Raw genomic sequence first — 21,188 nt, 5'->3', positions numbered from 1 at the left:
CATCATACAGAATCCGGAAAGTAAACAGACCTGAAACACAGTCATGAAGCTTTCCTCTGAGAGCCTTAGTTCCTGCAGAAGTTTAACTCCTTTCCAAAGCCTTTGCCTTTTTCTCCACTCCTGGATTCAATCATGCAGGACTTGTTAAAAACTCTCTCCCCTTCTCCCGACCCCTACAATGTAGACACTTTTTCACCACCAGTGCTAACAATCACACTCAACCAAAGACCAAAGTTGAACTCTGCCTGACTCATTCACTCCTCCATCCATTTATGATCCATCCCCACTGCCCCCTAATCAACCCCTGTTAACTTTACAGCATTTCTTAACCTTGAACCTTGCCTCACCATCATTCCCCAAAACCACCAACACGCAAACTAAACTCACATCCACAGAAAGTACCACCATCTAAAATTGATCCCAACCTCATAATCCTACCTGCTGACAAAGGCTTTATCACTGTTGTTTTGAGAACCGCAAGGATTACCTGGTAGAAGAACTCCGCCAACTGTCAGATTCATCCACCTACAAACCATGCCAGAGTGACCCAATTCCAGCAGGACCTTCTGTCTCTCTTCAAATCATAAGGCCCATCTCAGAACCTCTCCCAGAGTCTATCTCCCTCCTCAACCCTACCGCTCCCTGCACTCCTACCTTCTACATGCTTCCTAAAGTCCATAAACACAACCACCCAGGATGCACAATTGTGGCCGGTTACTGTGCTCCCATGCCACTTCTCTTTATACAAACATCCCTAATGCTCATGGCCTTACCACTATTGAACAGTAGCTTTCCCAACGTGCAATGATTCCCAAACCTACAACCTTATTCCTCATCACCATGAGCAACAGTATCCTCAACCACAATCATTTCTCCTTTGAAGGCATTATCTAGAAAAAAAATCTGGGGCATGGCTATGCCATTCATATGGCATCATCCTATGCCAATGTATTCATGGGTCACCTAGAGGAATCCTTCCTAAATACCCAAATCCTAAACTCCTCAACTGGTTCAGATTCACTGATGACACCTTCATGATCTGGATCAAGGGTGAGGACACCCTATCAACATTCCTCCAGAACTTTGGCACCTTCTCCTCCATTCTGGTCCTACTCATCCCAACAATCCACCTTCCTCGATGCTGACCTCCACCTCAAAGATGGCTACATCAGTATCTCCACCCATATCAAACCTACCAACCACCAGCAATACCTCCACTTTGATGACTTCCATCCATTCCACACCAAGAAGTCCCTTCCATACACCCTAGCCACCCATGGCAATCACATCTATAGCCAGGAGTGGAGCAACTGAATCACATTCTCTGCCAGTGTTTCGACTACCTCTCGTTGTGCCCTGAGATGAGGAATGTCCTACCCACTTCCGTCTCACAGTGGTACTCCACCACCCACCGAATTGACACAATATCCTCGTCTGCTCGTATACAACTCCTGCTCCCAAACCCTTGCCTCCTGGCTCATATCCCTGTAACAGACCTAGATTCAGTACCTGTCCCATATATCCTCCCACCACCATCTACTCCAGTCCAGTCACAAACATCATCCATTCCATCAAAGGCAGGGCTACCAGTGAAACCAATCATTTGATCTGCAAGCTAAGCAGTAACTACTGTACTGCATTCTATGTGGGCACGACAAGCAGTCTGTTTGCACGAGTGGCCACCTACAAATTGTGGCTAAGAAACAGCTGGATCACCCCACTGCTGAGCACACTGCCCAAAACAACGTTCATCATTTCAATAACTTCTTTACAGCCTGTGCCATCTGCATCCTTCCCACCAGCCTTTCAGAATTGCGCAGGTGGGAACTCTCCCTGCAATATAGCCTTTGTTTGCATAACCCTCCTGGCCTCAACCTTTGTTAGTCTTTATCCTTACCCTCTAGCCCCTTCCCTGTTCCCATTCTAGCACTAAACAGGCTTCTATTCCAGCAACGCACCCACAGTCTTTTTCCTGTCTCCTTTTCCTCTTACCCTCCCCCGTCTTCCATCTAACCTCCCGATTTCAGCTAGCTGCCCGACCCTCTCTGCACCTCGTCCCTATGTGCTCCCACAAGCAGCACTTTTCTGTCCCCCACCCATACCCTGCTATCCCTCCTCCTTACCCCACCACCTGGTTGCAACTTCCATCTACATCTACATCTACATCTACATCTACATCCATACTCCGCAAGCCACCTGACGGTGTGTGGCGGAGGGTACCTTCAGTACCTCTATCGGTTCTCCCTTCTATTCCAGTCTCGTATTGTTCGTGGAAAGAAGGATTGTCGGTATGCCTCTGTGTGGGCTCTAATCTCTCTGATTTTATCCTCATGGTCTCTTAGCGAGATATACGTAGGAGGGAGCAATATACTGCTTGACTCTTCGGTGAAGGTATGTTCTCGAAACTTTGACAAAAGCCCGTACCGAGCTACTGAGCGTCTCTCCTGCAGAGTCTTCCACTGGAGTTTATCTATCATCTCCGTAACGCTTTCGCGATTACTAAATGATCCTGTAACGAAGCGCGCTGCTCTCCGTTGGATCTTCTCTAAGTCTTGTATCAACCCTATGTGGTACGGATCCCACACTGCTGAGCAGTATTCAAGCAGTGGGCGAACAAGCGTACTGTAACCTACTTCCTTTGTTTTCGGATTGCATTTCCCTAGGATTCTTCCAATGAATCTCAGTCTGGCATCTGCTTTACCGACAATCAACATTATATGATCATTCCATTTTAAATCACTCCTAATGCGTACTCCCAGATAATTTATGGTATTAACTGCTTCCAGTTGCTGACCTGCTATTTTGTAGCTAAATGATAAAGGATCTATCTTTCTGTGTATTCGCAGCACATTACACTTGTCTACATTGAGATTCAGTTGCCATTCCCTGCACCATGCGTCAATTCGCTGCAGATCCTCCTGCATTTCAGTACAATTTTCCATTGTTACAACCTCTCGATACACCACAGCATCATCTGCAAAAAGCCTCAGTGAACTTCCGATGTCATCCACCAGGTCATTTATGTATATTGTGAATAGCAACGGTCCTATGACACTCCCCTGCGGCACACCTGAAATTACTCTTACTTCGGAAGACTTCTCTCCATTGAGAATAACATGCTGCGTCCTGTTATCTAGGAACTCCTCAATCCAATCACACAATTGGTCTGATAGTCCATATGCTCTTACTTTGTTCAATAAACGACTGTGGGGAACTGTATCGAACGCCTTGCGGAAGTCAAGAAACACGGCATCTACCTGTGAACCCGTGTCTATGGCCATCTGAGTCTCGTGGACGAATAGCGCGAGCTGGGTTTCACATGACCGTCTTTTTCGAAACCCATGCTGATTCCTACAGAGTAGATAAATCCTTCCGCAGGTGCTGCTACTCATAGTGTGGCTTCAGCAGCCAGAGACAGTTGTGTGTGTGTGTGTGTGTGTGTGTGTGTGTGTGTGTTATCTCAGGCCCTGTTGGCTGAAAGCTCTTTCTCTAACAGTCTTTTTGTTGTGTCTATCTGCAACTCAGCATCTCCGCTATATGGTGAGTAGCAACTATCGTTTTCCTAATATTGTTACATTCCATCCTAGATTTACCACTGTTGAACAGATAAATGCTAGAATAAGTACTGGCTGCTATGCACTGAGTGAGCGGCAAGCATGCACTAACCAGAAAATGGTATTAAATATTAAGCAACGCAGATATGAGATTGCACACACATTCTAGCTTCTCAGTCCTTTTAAGAACTTGGGAAAGTTTTCAATACATGTTCTCTGTAATCATATTCAACAATATGTCACCAATAAAAGTGTGTTGCCCTGTTCTTAGTAAAGACATAACCCCCCCCCCCCCCCCCCCTCTCTCTCTCTCTCTCTCTCTCTCTCTCTCTCTCTCTCTCTCTCTCTCCTCCCCCCCACCCCTGAACCCAACACACACACACACACACACACACACACACACACACACACAAAGTAGTGAAATTTTTTGGCAAATAATCATAGTAATCATCTTGCATCTTGTTCGATGGCCTGATGTTTACGAGGTTCTCAGTTATGGTTTTTTTTCCCCTTATGCTTGGGTCCAAAACCATCAAACATTGATTTAATGCTGTCATTGGTCTGCTGAGTCTGTATATTATTTGAATAACTATCAGGCACTGTTAATTTAATAGACATTTTCAAATATACATATTATTAGCAGATCATAGAGGAAGTCAAAAATGAAGAGAAAATGTTCCAAATACCTCTTCAGGCTGACTGAATATAAATCACATTATAGAACATAACACTTGGTGACTGTGCTTAAACTACTGCCACACAATGTATACAGCACACATACATCATACTCTACATGTGTGACTCTAGAGTGACCAAGATTAGAGGCTTTAAAGTAGGATATTATTTTGGCCACTTTTCAGAAAACTGAATATATTAATGGTACCTTCAGTCCACTTTCAAGCAAGTTGTCGAAAGTAAAGTTCTATGTACTGACTTGGCAGAAAATCCTAAGAAATTTTGGTCTTATGGCAAATTGGTAGGTGGATCAAAACAAAATGTCCAGACCCTCTGTGACCAAATGGTACTGAAACAGAGGACGACGGACTAAAGGCCAAAATACTAAATGTCTTTTTCCAAACCTGTTTCACAGAGGAAGACTGCACTGTAGTTCCCTCTCTAGATTGTCGCACAGACGACAAAATGGTAGATATCGAAATAGACGACAGAGGGATAGAGAAACAATTAAAATCGCTCAAAAGAGGAAAGGCCGCTGGACCTGATGGGATACCAGTTCGATTTTACACAGAGTACACGAAGAAACTTGTCCCCCTTCTTGCAGCAGTGTACCGTAGGTCTCTAGATGAGCATAGCATTCCAAAGGAATGGAAAAGGGCACAGGTTATCCCCATTTTTAAGAAGGAACTTGAACAGATGTGCAGAACTATAGACCTATATCTCTAACGTCGATCAGTTGTAGAATTTTGGAACACATATTATGTTCGAGTACAATGACTTTTCTGGAGACTAGAAATCTACTCTGTAGGAATCAGCATGGGTTTCGAAAAAGAAGATCGTGTGAAACCCAGCTTGCGCTATTCGTCCATGAGTCTCAGAGGGCCATAGACACGGGTTCCCAAGTAGATGCCGTGTTTCTTGACTTCTGCAAGGCGTTCGATACTGTTCCCCACAGTCGGCTAATGAACAAAGTAAGAGCATATGGACTATCAGACCAATTGTGTGATTGGATTGAAGAGTTCCTAGATAACAGAATGCAGCACGTCATTCTCAATGGAGAGAAGTCTTCCGAAGTAACAGTGATTTCAGGTGTGCCGCAGGGGAGTGTCGTAGGACTGTTGCTATTCGCATTATATATAAATGACCTTGCGGATAACATCAGAAGTTCACCGAGGCTTTTTGTGGATGATGCTGTGGTATATCGAGACGTTGTGACAATGGAAAATTGTACTGAAGTGCAGGAGGATCTGCAACGAATTGATGCATGGAGCAGGGAATGGCAATTGAATCTCAAAGTAGAGAAGTGCAATGTGCTGCGCATACATAGAAAGAAAGATCCTTTATCATTTAGCTACAATATAGCAGGTCAGCAACTGGAAGCAGTTAATTCCATAAATTATCTGGGAGTAGGCATTAGGCGTGATTTAAAATGGAATGATCATATAATGTTGATTGTCGGTAAAGCAGATGCCAGACTGACTCATTGGAAGAGTCCTAAGGAAATGCAATCCAAAAACAAAGGAAGTAGGTTACAGTACACTTGTTCGCCCACTGCTTGAATATTGCTCACCAGTGTGGGATCTGTACCAGATGGGGTTGATAGAAGAGATAGAGAAGATCCAACGGAGAGCAGTGCGCTTCATTACAGGATCACTTAGTAATCGCGAAAGCGTTACGGAGATGATAGATAAACTCCAGTGGAAGACTCTGCAGAAGAGACGCTCAGTACGGGCTTTTTTTGAAGTTCCGAGAACATACCTTCACCGAGGAGTCAAGCAGTATACTGCTCCCTCCTACGTATATCTCTCGAAGAGACCATGAGGATAAAATCAGAGAGATTAGAGCCCACACAGAGGCATACTGACAATCTTTCTTTCCACGAACAATATGAGACTGGAATAGAAGGGAGAACCAATAGAGGTACTCAAATTACCCTCCGCCACACACCGCCAGGTGGCTTGCAGAGAATGGATGTAGATGTACTTGTAGATGTAGATGTAGACGTAGATGCATATCTCTAATAAAAAAGCATGCACATAGCTTACCCAAAAGATGGCATGTTCACTCTTACTTCCTTCTTAATGCACTCTTTATTTTCTACTGGCTTTAATTTCATCCATTCACTCCTATCTCAGTCATCCTCTTTGTCTTATTTTCTCCATCACTCCTTCAGTCAGAGTAATGATTTGGAATGAACGATAACATAGGTGATTAACTCTGTTGCTCCTCTTTGCAGTGACTGTTTTGAGTACAGGTTCCTTATCTCTCCTGATCTTCTATGTTTGAGACTATGGCAGTCTATTGTTTTTTCAATATCTAAATGCTTTCAATCTTTTCTTTTCTGCCTTCCTTGTCAGCTAAGTTTCTGCCCCATACAGGTATATTCTCCAAATGTAGCTAATTAAGAATAATTTCCTGGTAGTCAGGGGGACTATTTGACATCGGTAGTATTCTTTTCTGGATAAGTATTTCTTTTTCTTGGGCTACTTCACTTCTACCATTCACTTGAAAAAACTTCTACCATACCTGAAGGTAGTCACACATGCCAGCATTTTTCTTCCAAGATGTATGGATGCATTCTGTTTTCTATGAATTGTGTAAATCATAATTTTTGTTTTGTTTCCACTAATGTTCATCTTCCACACCTGTGTTAAGATGTGCCTCATCTGATGAGTATCTTCTGTAGATAGTCTTCATTAATGTAATCCCATTGCTGCTGGTTTATGTGAATTCCTTCATTTTATTTTTGTACAAATTAAATAATATTAGAGACAATCAACATTCCTGCTTCCTGCATTACTCACTATAATATTTTTGTCTGTGGTTCACCCTCACCTATCATAGCATTCTGATTCTTGTAAAGCTGTAGGATTATTCTGTTGTCCCTGAAGTCTATTACTATTTTCATCATTCCTTTGAACAATTTCTTCCACTTAATGTTAAGCAGTTAAGCATTCATGAAAACTTTATTTATGAAAAGGAACTTTGTGGCAGATTAAAACTGTGTGCTAGACTGAGACGTGAACTCGGGGCCTTTGCCTTTCGTGGGCAAGTGCTCTACTGAGTGAACTGCCCAGGCAAGACGACAGACCTTCCCTCACAGCTCTGCTCCTCCAGTATCTCATCTCCTATGTACCAAACTTACTCCTGGAAGAGAGGATATTGTGGAGACATGGCTTAGTCAAAGCCTGGGGGATGTTTCCAGAATGAACTTCTTGCCCTGCAGTAGAGTGTGTGCTGACAAGATCTTCTGTGAAATTTGGAAGGTAGGAGATGAGGTACTGGCGAAAATAAAGCTACGCGGACAGGTCATGAACTGTTCTTGGTAGATCAGTCTGCCCGTGAAAGGCACAGGTCCTGATTTCGAGTCTCAGTCTAGTGCACAGTTTTAATCTGCAAGGAAGTTTCATGTCAGCATACATTCCACTGCAGGATCAAAATTTCATTTTGTAACTTTATTTATGTCTATGAAGGCAATCAATATTGATGTGTCTAGTCTCTAGGATTGCTCAAAAATTACTTGTAAAGGAAGTATTGGTTCCTGTGTTCCCACATTACTTTGAAATGCATACTGGCCATTTTGTAAACAGTCTTCTACTTCCTGCTCCATGCAATGATAAATAATTCTAGTTAGACATGTGATATGAAGCTGAGTGTTGGACTAGTTTTGCTTTGCTGGTCTTCCAAAATCGTATCATACAAGTCTGCTCACAATATTTTCAAGAAGTACCCTGCCCATGACAATCGTACCACAAATAAAATAAGTTGGAACTATAATGGAAATTCCTGAATAGAACACTTATTTAGTTAATCTAGATGTAGAATAGATCAGAGTCATAGAATGCCAAAAAAGTCAAAAAATAAATTGGCATGAAGCTGTACGATTAATTACCCCTGCCTATCAGAGACTTACAAAACAGGGAGCTTGAAATGCATTTCCAAAAAAAATTTAAGTAACGAGTGTGCATGAAATAGGAAATGATTGGCAGGTAATCAGCGTGCACGACAAAAATGTACCTTAGTTTTGGAAGATTCATTGGTTTACTTGTTACGTGACTATACATACTCCGTAAACTCATCTGTGTTTTATAGTAAACTTACTACAATTATCACTACAAATTTTAATTGTAAAACTGACAATGACATTTCAAAAAAAAAGTTGGCTAGTGAGAAAGAAAGGCATTCTATCCTATTCCAGAAATGTACACTTTTTCCTAAGGGTTTGTTGGAGCCCGAAACTAACTACATTTAAATAAATTATTTAGTCAACAAATTTATGACTAGCTGTGCAGGTCAATGGCACTTTCATTGACTGCACCCGCCATGCAGCACAGCTTTGTGGAATTCGACACTTTTAAGCTTTCCACCAGTGCACCACTGGAAAGCTCGCACTTCTGTCGCTCACTGTACTGGGGTGTCAAGCATACCCACCACAAGAGGATGTGGAATTTGTATGACCTCACTGCCTGCAATTCTAATTGGCTGGTGCAGCCATACCCAAGAGTTTTGCCCCAGGCTCAGTGAATATACAGATTTATCAATGTTATCATGGGAGACTGCAGTGATTGCAGACACAGCATGACATTATTAAGCATCACTAGTTACCAGTGACTTAATGGATTGTATCAGCATTCACAACTATTTGTCACTACCAAAAATATTACTCTTATTGTATGTAATTCAGCACCGAAGAATGACCCACAGCACTTCAAAGTAATGTATATCTCAGTTATTAAGTGTATGTATTATAAATACACTTATTGACTTTTTGTGTTTTTGTGGATGTATGATTGTCTTTGTTGGCCACCTCAACTACCAACACATCAATTTGGAGAGTTTCTTTTTCATTCAAATTTCCAAAGCAACACTTCTCCAGGAATAACCATTTTTGAATGTGCTGTCTCAATACTCACTTCCCATATGTGAAACCATAAAATATTTTGCAGCAATGAAATTTCCTTACCTGTTGACAGTCTGCCTCTGTTCAAAGTATTCATACTCTGTGTCAGGATAAGGCAGGTTGTCTTCTTCTTCCTTATGGCACTTGCGGCCACAGAGGTAGCCTGTCACAAAACCCACGACCAGCGCAGCCACAGATCCTGCCACGACCGCCAGTGCCAGGGTTTCTACAGAGTACTGGGGGAGTGGGCTATCTGCTGCACTCACTTCTGGACCTGAAACCAATTGCATACTTCAATTTTACTTTTGTTACTGCCTGAAGTATCTTGTACATAGTTAATTGCTTAGTTTTATTAAAAAGAAACATCATGGAGCGTCACAATACAGTAAAAGAAGCACCTCCTTTACAATGAGTAGCATGAAAACTGCTTGTTCTCATGCTTTCCATAAAATTTTGCTAGTAGAAATGGAAATTATTTTAATAAAAAGTTTCTGTAGCAATGTATGCATGGGGTTTTTCTTTGAGGAGAATGAGATACAATTAAATTACTCTTGCTATACAGGAGACCATTTTCAAGTAAACTATAACTGCATCTTGTAACACTACATATAAGGCTGTTGATATGGTTGAGTGACTGTTCCCCTCATGCTTGCATGAATACAATGGTCTCTTAATAATAACTTTTTACTGTTGTTTATGCATCTTCTTAAAAATTTTTAAATTTTTTTAATCTTGTCAAGAAGCGTAACATATGGCTTTGCATACTTACAAACTTCACATTATTTTACTCCTGAAATAGTTACAATGAGATTTCACCGACAAAACTTTCTAAAAGTTTCTTAATGGTGAATTCTGAAAGTGTTATCCAACTGAAATGTTTTATCAAACATCTTCAAAGTTTTTCCATGTGACTGCAAGCGCAGGTTTTGAAAAGTGTGTACAACTGTTTTCTATGTTACTTTTCTGGAATTTCTGACATGTATCTTGTAGCACACAAGAATGCTTTTGTGGTTATAGGAGTTTTTAAATACATATAGCAATAAAAAATTAATGTATTGCAGAGTAGTGATCCCTTTTCATCGGTAAATGTTCACTGCCCTGTTTTCTACAACTTCTAATTGCTCATTATTTTGTGCTTTAGTGACAAAACAGCCTCCTTGACATTAAAGGTGGTTGCTAAGATTTGGATATTCTTATATGCATTCATGTTGATATAAATTTATAACACCTAAATGCATTTAAGTAGATTCCAATTAAAGCACTTTGTTTAAAATGCCAATAAAAGGTATGTACATGGCTGACAGCAAGTTTTTTGTTGAAATGAGAATGAAACAAATCTCTTGATAAGTTAACAAATAACTAAAATTTCTACAAAATACTATTGTATCAAACTTGATTTTTAAAAATGCCATTCTCTGTAAAAGTTATGAGAGAAGTGTTCTATTCCCTTTGCTTATCACATTACTACAACATCTGATTATTTAATGTGACCAATGTTGGATGAGCAAGACTGCTGAGAAAATATTCTCAATATACTATGTTTCTTAGGATCCAAACTACAGAGCACGTTTTCAAAATTTAAACTGCGGTAACAAAAGCCGATGCCACAAAATGTTCCAATGTTAGTAATAATAAATTGAATAAGTTATTTCACCAAGATAAATAGTTCACTGACCACTGTGTTGTCCATCATCGTGGACAATGTTGATAACTTCTCCTTCAGGCACATCTTTAGTTGGACCAGTTCGCCCACCAACATCCTGGTTGTATGGCTTTCCAAAGTTTGAAGACAGTCCCTCTACGCTGCCTGTACTTTTGCCCAGTACTTTGCCTGGAAATTATTGAAATTTGTTACACATACTGTAAACAGATTCATTTATTTTTAGTAACATTTGAAATTAAGAGGCAGAATTGCTGCCTAGTACTGAGGCAAAATTTCAGTACTGTTACAGACAAATGGAACCAGTAGTTCCTTCCTCAGCAAGGAGAGAGGGGTAGTTGAGGGAGGTTACAAAGGAGGGGCAGGTCACACAGACTGCAGGATGAGAGGAACCGATCCACTGTGAGGACAAGGCAAGGCAAGAGAGAGTTCTTAAATATACTGTAAAGATTGTTGAAAAATGAACAAACAAGACACAAGGAAATGGGAGACACTGAAAAGCAGTAGCCTTACAAGAAAAAATGACCGTCAACCCCCCCCCCCCCCCCTTTCCCGCCACACACACACGCCCGCGCGCACACACACACACACACAGAGGGGGAGAGAGAGAGAGAGAGAGAGAGAGAGAGAGAAAGATTGCCAGAAAAAAAGGGCCTCGTAACAAAATAATACCATTGCCAAACTAAGAAACAGATCACAGAGATCACTAAACATGGAGGAAAAAGATCTTAACTGCTTTATAATAGAGAAAGAATCAAAAAATACTTAACCACATCAATATGAGCTAAAGATTAATGGAACATGTTACACTGAAGAAATGTTAATCACAGACATATCACTTAACTTACATTTCAGAACCTAAAATGTAATTGTTGTGACTCGCCTATCATTCAATGTGCCGCCGTGCAATTACGCGCGTCCTCTATATGCGGCACTGTCTGCCAGCCATGCAGCAGCCGCGCCACCTAAGCGGCCAGCCAGGCAGCGGCCGCTAGACTTGGACTCAGTGTTCATTCGAATGTTACCTTGTTCACATTTCTTGGCTTGTTAACTTGCTCAGTGACTTATATGTGTTGTGTCGTTTTGAAATATGTGTGTTCAACTTGACATTACAACAATTGGCGATGAGGTAGTGGATTTTTCTTTTTCATCGTTGACCCACAGTTTTCCATGGCTACTGTCGAGCAACTATTGCAAGGTCTCATTGAACAGCAAACACTTCTCACATCGGCGATTCGCAATTTCATCGCAGAATCCTATGCCGATTCCATGGTACAGGATGCTATTATCTGGTCGGCGCCCGACAAAGAAGTTCGGCAACGTGCCCTTCAGTTGGAAAATCCGACTCTACATGAAGTCCTATCCATCGCGCAGTCTTTTGAAATTTCTTGCGCCGCTGGGGCGCAAATAGAGGCGTGGGGTGACGCCGGGGAAATACAACCTCTATGCGCTGTTGACGACGCGTGCAGTGCGTCCCCGCCAGCCGATGTGGCCGCAGTACGCTCCCACGCGCAGCCTCGGCCTAACCGTAAACAACCCTCTAAGAAACTGCAGAAAAACCCCTGGCAACTTCCTTCATGTGCACGATGTTTTATGAAACATTCATGGGAGGACTGTCCCCAACGTTGGGCCGTGTGTCACAATTGCAAAATAGAAGGGTCATGTGTCTGCTGTTTGCAAATCCGACCGCATACATGATGTTCATGACCGTGACGCTGATTCTGCTTCTGTGTTGTCTGTCAATTTCACTTCTTCCCTTTCAGGGAAGTTATTCCTCACTGTCCAAATCCTTGGTCGGGATGTTCGCATGCAGGTGGATACCGGTTCTGCTATCACTATAATTAATTCTCAGACGTATCTTCAGTTGGGTTCTCCTCTCCTATCACCTGTCACTTGGCAATTACAGACGTACAATAAACAGAAGATTTCTCTCTTGGGACAATTTAATGCTGAGGTATCTTACAAATCCGTCGTTCGCACTTTTCCCATATTTGTGGTCGACCAGAGTAACGCAGAGAATCTTTTTGGTTTCGATGCCTTTCGCGTTTTTGGGTTCTCCATAGATGACTCTGTCAATATCGTCTGTGATGCTATTCTGTATGCTCAATTGGATTCCTTGTCAACGACATTTTCGTCCCTTTTTTCTCCTGGGTTAGGCCGTGCAAATGACTTTGAAGCTCATATCACGCTCAAACCCACTGCTCAGCCTAAGTTTTTTCGGGCTTGGCCCATTCCCGTGGCCCTTCGTGATCGGGTAAAACGGGAGCTGGATCCTCTCACTACTTCAGGGGTCTTGCTTCCTGTCACTTCCAGTGAGTGGTCCTCTCCTGTCGTAGTACCCTATGCCCCGACCTGAAGAATTGTTCACTAAACTTGTGGGAGGCCAGTATTTTTCTAAAACTGACCTGTTGGAAGCTCATCATCAACTTCCTCTCGACACTACTTCCCGGCAGTTTCTGGTCCTTAACACGCCTTTCGGACTCTATCAACACCAACGATTGCCATTCGGGGTTGCCAGCGCCCCTGCTCTTTTTCAGCGATTCTTGGAACAATTATTGCTCCCTGTCCCTGGGTGTATAAATTACATGGATGACATTGTTGTCACTGGCTCCACCACTGAAGAACATCTTCAGAACCTCTGCACACTTTTTCATGTCTTGCAGACTGCCGGTCTTAAGTGTAATCTTCCGAAATCACAATTTTTACAGGCATCTGTCACGTACTTGGGGTTTCAACTCTCTCGGGATGGTATTCGTCCGCTTCAGCAAACTGTCGCTGCGATCGATGCCCTTCCTCGCCCTACATCTGTTAAGGAACTGCAGTCCTTCTTGGGGAAAATAGCATACTATCACAAGTTTTTACTGTCTGCTGTGTCGGTGGCTCAGCCGTTGCATCGCCTGTTGCATAAAAACGTGCCTTTTCACTGGTCCGCGTCATGCGATGTGGCTTTCCAAAAATTGAAGACTATGCTGAAACGAGCCCCGTGCCTGGCTACTTATCGACCTGGCCAACATCTTGTTCTTGCCACGGACGCCTCTCAATACAGGGTCGTTGCAGTCCTTGCGCACCGTTTTTCTGACGGCTCTGAACAACCCATTGCTTATGCCTTCAAAACACTCACGGACGCCCAACAAAAGTATTCTCAAATTGAAAAAGAAGCTTTGGCCATTATTTATGCTCTTCATAAGTTTGGTGTTTTTCTCTATGGATCCAAATTTCATCTTGTTACAGATCACAAACCACTTGTTTCCTTGTTTCATCCATCATCGTCACTTCCTGACAAGGCTGTACACCGCCTCCAGTGTTGGGCTCTTTACTTGTCTCGTTTCAATTATGAGATTCATTTCCGGCCCACGGCTCAATATGCGAATGCTGATGTGCTGTCTCGCCTTCCCATGGGTCCTGATCTGGCATTCGATAGGGACGAATTTTTGTGTTTCCATCTGGATGTTGCTGAGCAGCGGGTTGTGGACGGATTCCCCATCACCGGGGGCCAGCTGGCGACTGCTATGGGTTCTGATCCTACCCTCTCCCAGGTTTTACGCTGTATTCAGAAGGGTTGGCCAGATCGTCCGTCCGCTAAGACTTCTGACCTGTTGAGGAACTACTATGCTTTGCGCTACCGTCTCACGGCTAGGGATGGTGTTATCCTGCTTTCCACCGACAATGCTTCGCCGCGTGTTGTGTTACCTGCGTCTATGCGTGCTTCGGTCATGCGCCTCCTTCACCAAGGGCACTGGGGTTTCTCTCACAAAAAATGTCTGGCGCACCGTCATGTGTAATGGCCCGGCATCGACTCTGAAATAGCACACATGGTCGCTGCCTGCGGCCCTTGTGCGTCACAGGCTGCTGCCCCAAAGTCATCTTTGTCACCGTGGCCTTTGCCTGAGATGCCCTGGGAGCGCACTCATGCTGACTTCGCGGGACCTTTTTTAGGTACTTATTGGCTCCTCGTAATTGACGCCTACTCTAACTTTCCTTTCATTGTCCGTTGCACGTCGCCTACCACAGCGGCAACCACAAGTGCTCTCACTCGCATTTTTTCTTTGGAAGGCCTTCCCTCTACTCTTGTTACTGATAATGGTCCGGAATTTGCCTCTTACTAATTTGCAGATTTTTGTGCTCGTCACAGCGTTATGCATGTCACGGCCCCTCTGTTCCATCCACAATCAAACAGTGAGGCTGAACGACTGGCCCGCAAATTTAAGGCTCAGATGTGGAAACTTCTGACTTCTTCTGCTGCTGATGATGCGCTTCTCCAGTTTCTGGCTTCTTACCGTTTCACCCCCATGGGCCTCGTGTGCCGGCAACACCTGTTCCGAATGCCACTACACCACCTGACGCTCGGGATCTTGGCATCTTTCATTACTCACAACGCAGCCCTCTCACTGTCATCTCGGTGCCAGTACAAGAACGGATGCCACCAGGAGACGTGCCCATGCAGGAACTGGATGACCATCATCTGTCGGAGCCAATCTACTCGCCTTCTTCTCCTACGGACGCCGACACATCGCCCATGCCTCCTGTTATACCAACTGGACTTGCTGCAACGGGCAGATTGGTGCACGGGGCCCCAGCAGATTCGACCCCTACCTCTCCTGTCATCTCGAACCGTTATCATCGAGGACACTTCTGTCCGTACGGGAAGCCTCCTCCTCGAGACTTTACAGCCAGTCAAACAACGCCTATGGACGTTAGCAATCTCCAGGCCACCTCCATCATAACCAGTGCAAACATTTCAAAGGGGGAAAAGTGTTGTGACTCGCCGATCATTCAAAGTGCCGCCGTGCAATTACGCGCGTCCTCTACATGCGGCGCTGTCTGCCAGCCATGCAGCAGCCGCGCCACCTAAGCGGCCAGCCAGGCAGCGGCCGCTAGACTTGGACTCAGTGTTCATTCAAATGTTACCTTGTTCACATGTCTTGCCTTGTTAACTTGCTCAGTGACATATATGTGTTGTGCCGTTTTGAAATATATGTGTTCAACTTGACGTTACAACAATAATCATCAGTAAAAAGTCTGTAGAGCATTTCCCACTCACATTTCTTATTTAATGTGCCTTATTACAATCCTTACTTAGGTCATGGGTATGTTTCTTTGAACTCCATGATCAATCATTTATTCCACTGTCAAGCTCACTGAATCACTGCCTTTCATAAATCACAAGTCCAGTTCTCTGGTTATGTTGATTTTTTTTAATAAAAAAAAGGTAGAAAGAATAAGAGAGGAATTCTAGCCAAATGATGTTCTCTCAAGGCTCATAAAAACTATTCCATCTCAATTGCATTTGTCTCCAGAGAAATATGTTTGTCCTTAATTACATTATAACATCCTGGTCTTTTTTGTATTGTCATCTGTTACACACGTTGGTAATTTCAATGTGGAATGTGTATGACAGGGAAGACTACCATGTGTTCAACAAAGTTAGTGACAATATCATCCAGTAATATGCAATTGCCAGCTTGTGCACAATTCATTAAATGTGCTACAAAAAAGTGTGCACACATTATTTTGAAATTCTGAAAAATAAAATAAATAATATCACCAAATGATGAAAGATTTGGTATCTATCATCAAAGTCCTACTTTTCAAGAAATGAGATTCCCTCAAGTTGATTATAGTTTTCACAATGTGTGTAGGATGGTACATAAAGTAGGGTACTGTTATTAAAGCCCTAAAATACTTTACCTGCTTGACACACTTTCTGTTTTAAGTCCTTCCCTCACCACAACCCCCTTACTACAAATGGCAAATAAATCCTGTGATGAAGGTAACTTTCAGGCATCATCAAATAATGCCAAATAAATTTTTAATATATAGATATGATCAGTTCAAAGCTGAAGTTAGATATGACAAATTATTAATCTTATGTAGCTCATTATGGAATATACAACATTATTTTACTTTTTCCCAATCCTATACTTTTACATGTTTCACACTAAGCCAGAAGCTACTCAAATACAGATCTTTTCATAGTAAATGGCAGACAAGACCAGCTGAACGAACAAGGTAGTGTAGCGGTTAGCACACTGGACTCGCATTCGGGAGGACAACAGTTCAAGCCTGCGTCCAGGCAGCTTGATTTAGGTTTTCCGTGATTTCCCTAAATCGCTTCAGGCAAATGCCGGGATCGTTCCTTTGAAAGGGCACAGCCAATTTCCTTCCCCATCCTTCCCTAATCCAATAGGAACTATGATCTTGCTGTTTGGTCCCCTCCCCCAAAATCAACCAACCAACCAAGACCAGATGAACTTGCCACAATGTTGTATTTATGTTTCCCAAATATAATGGAAGCATTTCTGTCTTTCGTTTTCACTATGCTACACCGCAGACTACAATACCAAGCGTTTAGTTACATTTACACTATTGACAGATTTTGATGCTGTATGGAAATTATCCTGTAATTTTACCATTAATGTCTGCTGGAAACAGCGATTTGCCATGAAGTACACTTTCTTCACCATATGCATTAAGGCACTAAAATGTGAAAAGTCCAGTCAAATTGTTGGGGAGAAAAGCCTATGCCTTGTAAAAGGTGGGGTAGATTTTATTTTTTTAATTCACTCACATATTTGAAAAGATTGGAAACAAGTTTTGTCAGCAAATTTTATGTTGGCTACACTTTCTTTCATCAAAACACTTCAAAAATTTTGGATTCCAGTTAAAAAAAGTCTCAGTTTATTGTGCTCCTAGAACTTTGACATATATTTTCTTTTTAAAAGAGCACAAAATTCTCCTTGCATTTGATTACTACGACGTGCCTTAGTTGTAGTGAAGGAACTCAACTGCACTGAATAAATTTTTTGTTGTTGATGGAAGGTACTTTATACACAAAGTAACTTGGCATTTAGATCTTTTCTTCGAAACGATAGCCCAAAGTTATGTTTCTTACTTGCATTGTCATTTTGGACTTAATTTGCTATCGTATTTGATGAGTACCCGTGCGAGGAACAGCAATGTCGCACAAAGAGTGCTGGGAGAATTTGTAAGCCTAAAAAACATTCTTCAGGTGAGTTAAGTGTTTGTATGATGAATGAAAGAAGAATTGCTCAATTGCTTATTGAAAAGGAATTTTGATATTGTAGCACTGAGATGGACCAAGCAGAAGGAGCTGACATTATGATTGTAACATTTTCCATTTAAAGAATTTACAGTGGGAGAACATGTTGACCTCCTTGTGTTCTTGACTGATTTAGAACAAGGCATCGAAAACTTACTTTTGCTAAAGCCAGGAAGAGGAAGTGCAAAAAACATGTGGTTTTTCACTGCATCCTACAAGTTTGACAGTGAACATTGCTAATGAGTCAAAGACTGAAGTACACTGTCAGAAGTTATGCATTCAGGAATATAAGTAAATTTTAATGGCTTTTTAATTATAAAAAAGCTACCTATGTTTAATTTGTATTACATGGTTCTTTATACAAGTATAAGTAGCTGACTATTTCAGTTTTTCTATTTCAGCGAATAATAATTCAATTTTTTGTTGCTGGTTTTTAATACATACAATACAATTAGTAAGAAATATAGTTTTATAAATGTGCACGAGACAGGGCTGAACTGCCCTGGATCTTAACTTCGACTAGCGACATAGTAATCACAAAGAGGGATGCCCAATAATCATGTGATTGCACACGGAGTAGAATTCTGCAAAGTGAGATGTTCAATTCATATACATCACACACACACAAAACAGAAATATGAAATAAAAGTGCCCAAAAACTAGGTATTTCGCCTCTTTGCACACAGCTTGAAAAAAATCATTATTTTTTGACGGGCTGCAGCGTCTTTGGTACTGGGTGTAGGAAAATTAGTTGTAATCAGATTTGTTGGAATTCTGTGCTTTTTTAAAAAGGAAATGCATGTCAAAACATCAGGAACATATGAAACTGAGATTTTTTGAAAAAAAGTTCGAAATTTTCAGTTTTTTTTTTTTTTTTAAATTTACATGAAGTTTAGTCAACATAAATTTTGTTGACAAAACTTGGTATTTCACTCTTTCCAACCATGTGAATGAGTAAAAAAAACTTCTTCCCCACCTTTCACAAGACATATATATTTGAATGGACTAGAAGGCATCAACACAGGAAAGACTGTTTAACAAACATAAGTAGCAATAGATGTGAAAAATATATGTAACAAGAGATCATAATCAAAGTTCTATGGTATATCTTCTGAAAACTATTATGAGTAAAGATAAGGGTACAAGCAGACAAGTGTATTTTCTATGACCTATGGGATCGTCTTTCACATAAAAACAGAAACCATATTTAATATAATTAGTAAGTTAGCTACTTACTTGCAGGACAACCGGAGTGCACACCAGTGGCAATGCTCTGGATGAAGATACTGTCATCACTCCAACGAGGAGCTCCAACAGCACGGCACTTCTGGCTCTGCTTGTCCCAGGCACAATATGGATCTTGCAGTGCAACACACTCACTGTTGGAAGAAATGGATTTAAAATACAGCACCCCATTATTCTCATAGATCTGATACAACTGTTAATAAAATTTATCATCCAGAAATTCTAGCTCTTTCCCTCTTCGCCCCCCTCCATGTGGGGTTAGAAACTGTTTACAAATCAAACAAACCTAAAAGCAACAATGAAAGGACAACCTCGAGGAATGGGGAAACCTTTAAAAAAGCGCCAAGTAATGCTGCATTAAATAATTTTATGACCCGTGTGTACTTTCAGTATAGGAAACTAGGTTATCAACATCTGGATTATACTAACAGCTGGAATTCCTCCTCACAATGTCACCATAAACTGCCTTGGTGGAGGTGAGGATAGCAGATTGTCATGTAAATTATGGGACTGAACTGATTGCTGTGTTCTATGTGTGTTTATTTCTCATATTTCTACACTCTGACAAAAAATTTGGAATTTTGATGATCATATGCTAAATGGCTGCAGAAAACCATATTTAGGCTGAGCATTGTGGAAGGTAATTTATCATTTACCTGGTGAATTGATCTGACGTGGGTCTCGTGTAACTTCTCATCATGGAAGAATAGTGTATTATGATGTCAAATGTTTTTGTACAAATGAAGTCAATCAAAAATATCTGTATCACATCAGTATAGTTATCAAAATTTTCAACTGATTAATTTCATACACACTGAACAACCACTGGAGGAACACAATGTGTCATCTTCAGGGAATGGATTGATCAAATCATTTAAAACAGAATTTAGTTAAAAGTGACAAAAAATATGAATTATTTGTGGATAAATTCCATTTTCATTTGATCTAGATTTAATCTACAAGATTTACATCATCAGTGCAACAAATTGTTAGTGTCACAATAATTTATCAAATGTCAGCATTTCTAAATGTTTTCTGCACAAATATCAAAATGGCAGAAAAATTGTATTGATGAATTTGAGGTTATGTTTGTGGGAAATGAATAAATGCAATTTATATTTTGCCATATACATTTTGCTTCATTTTTTGAAGCATCCTCAGTGGCAGGGTGTGCTGGTATTATTGCACTACATGTGTCCTACCTTTTCTGCAGACAGTGGTTGAATAAATAGAGGGAAAATCTGAGTGGCAGAAGACAAATTGTATTTATTCAGTTGCAGACAAATATAACCTAAAAATCATCAATATAATAGTACTAGCAACTGAGGATCGATAGGTTGATAGTTGTCAGACAAATCACTTGTATATTATCAGTGAATACGACGGGGGAAAATTGAATTATTTCAAAACATTGATGGCCACATATATTCTTCCCAATATTTAATACACAACCACAGTGGAAATCAAATCAGTATCTGACAGCCTCTGAATTGCACTCTCTGGACACAGTAATACATATAAAATGCAAATAAAATTCTCCCTCTCAATCCCTGAAGAGGGGGGGGGGGGGGGGGAGGAGGAGGAGGAGGAGGAGGAGGAGAGAGAGAGAGAGAGAGAGAGAGAGAGAGAGAGAGAGAGAGAGAGCAGGGGGGGGAAGTTCCTTCTAGGCATCTGAAAGATAATAGCTGCCAAATTTTATCAAAGCAAAACTACATTATTTAAGGATGAATGAATGAGTACCATGCATTTAAAAACTATCCAAGATTCTGCATGGTAAAATTAAAAATTGGCTTTATGTGTTTTATTATTCCATTTCTAATCCTCCAATGTGCACATGATACTGCTACTTTGGATTACTATCCACATCTTTTCTCTCTCTTTACTTTCTTTATTTGGCAATAGAATTGAACTTTTCCTTACATGCTAGATCACTACCTCCTCCTCTTTTTAAATTTACATACATATCATATGCCATGCTTTTCATGGCACATTCTTGTTTTGACATCATGCATATTCTCTAGATATAACTGATCTGGATTTTTAGAACTCCAACATTGATTGTTCTGAAAGTTTCCATACCCAAATAAAAGCAGT

The 21,188-nt window shown here is 41.2% G+C and overlaps 1 protein-coding gene across 5 annotated transcripts in view; it reads right to left on the bottom strand.

Moving 5' to 3' along the window:
• The window catches only part of LOC126190670 (semaphorin-1A), a 925,653-nt gene that overhangs the window by 6,880 nt on the left and 897,585 nt on the right, over nucleotides 1-21,188 (bottom strand). For all 5 annotated transcript variants that reach the window (XM_049931116.1, XM_049931118.1, XM_049931117.1 and 2 more), the window contains exons 15-17: nucleotides 19,086-19,228; nucleotides 10,805-10,960; nucleotides 9,193-9,403 (exon numbers count right to left, since the gene is read on the bottom strand). In XM_049931116.1, the coding sequence (XP_049787073.1) occupies nucleotides 9,193-9,403; nucleotides 10,805-10,960; nucleotides 19,086-19,228 (510 nt within the window). The remainder of the gene's footprint in view (nucleotides 1-9,192; nucleotides 9,404-10,804; nucleotides 10,961-19,085; nucleotides 19,229-21,188) is intronic.

The sequence above is a fragment of the Schistocerca cancellata genome, chromosome 6 (genome assembly GCF_023864275.1).
Source record: "Schistocerca cancellata isolate TAMUIC-IGC-003103 chromosome 6, iqSchCanc2.1, whole genome shotgun sequence".
Taxonomy (NCBI): Eukaryota; Metazoa; Arthropoda; class Insecta; order Orthoptera; family Acrididae; genus Schistocerca; species Schistocerca cancellata.
The sequence above is the reverse complement of the archived record's forward strand: the minus strand, read 5'-3'. Positions and strand labels throughout refer to the sequence as shown.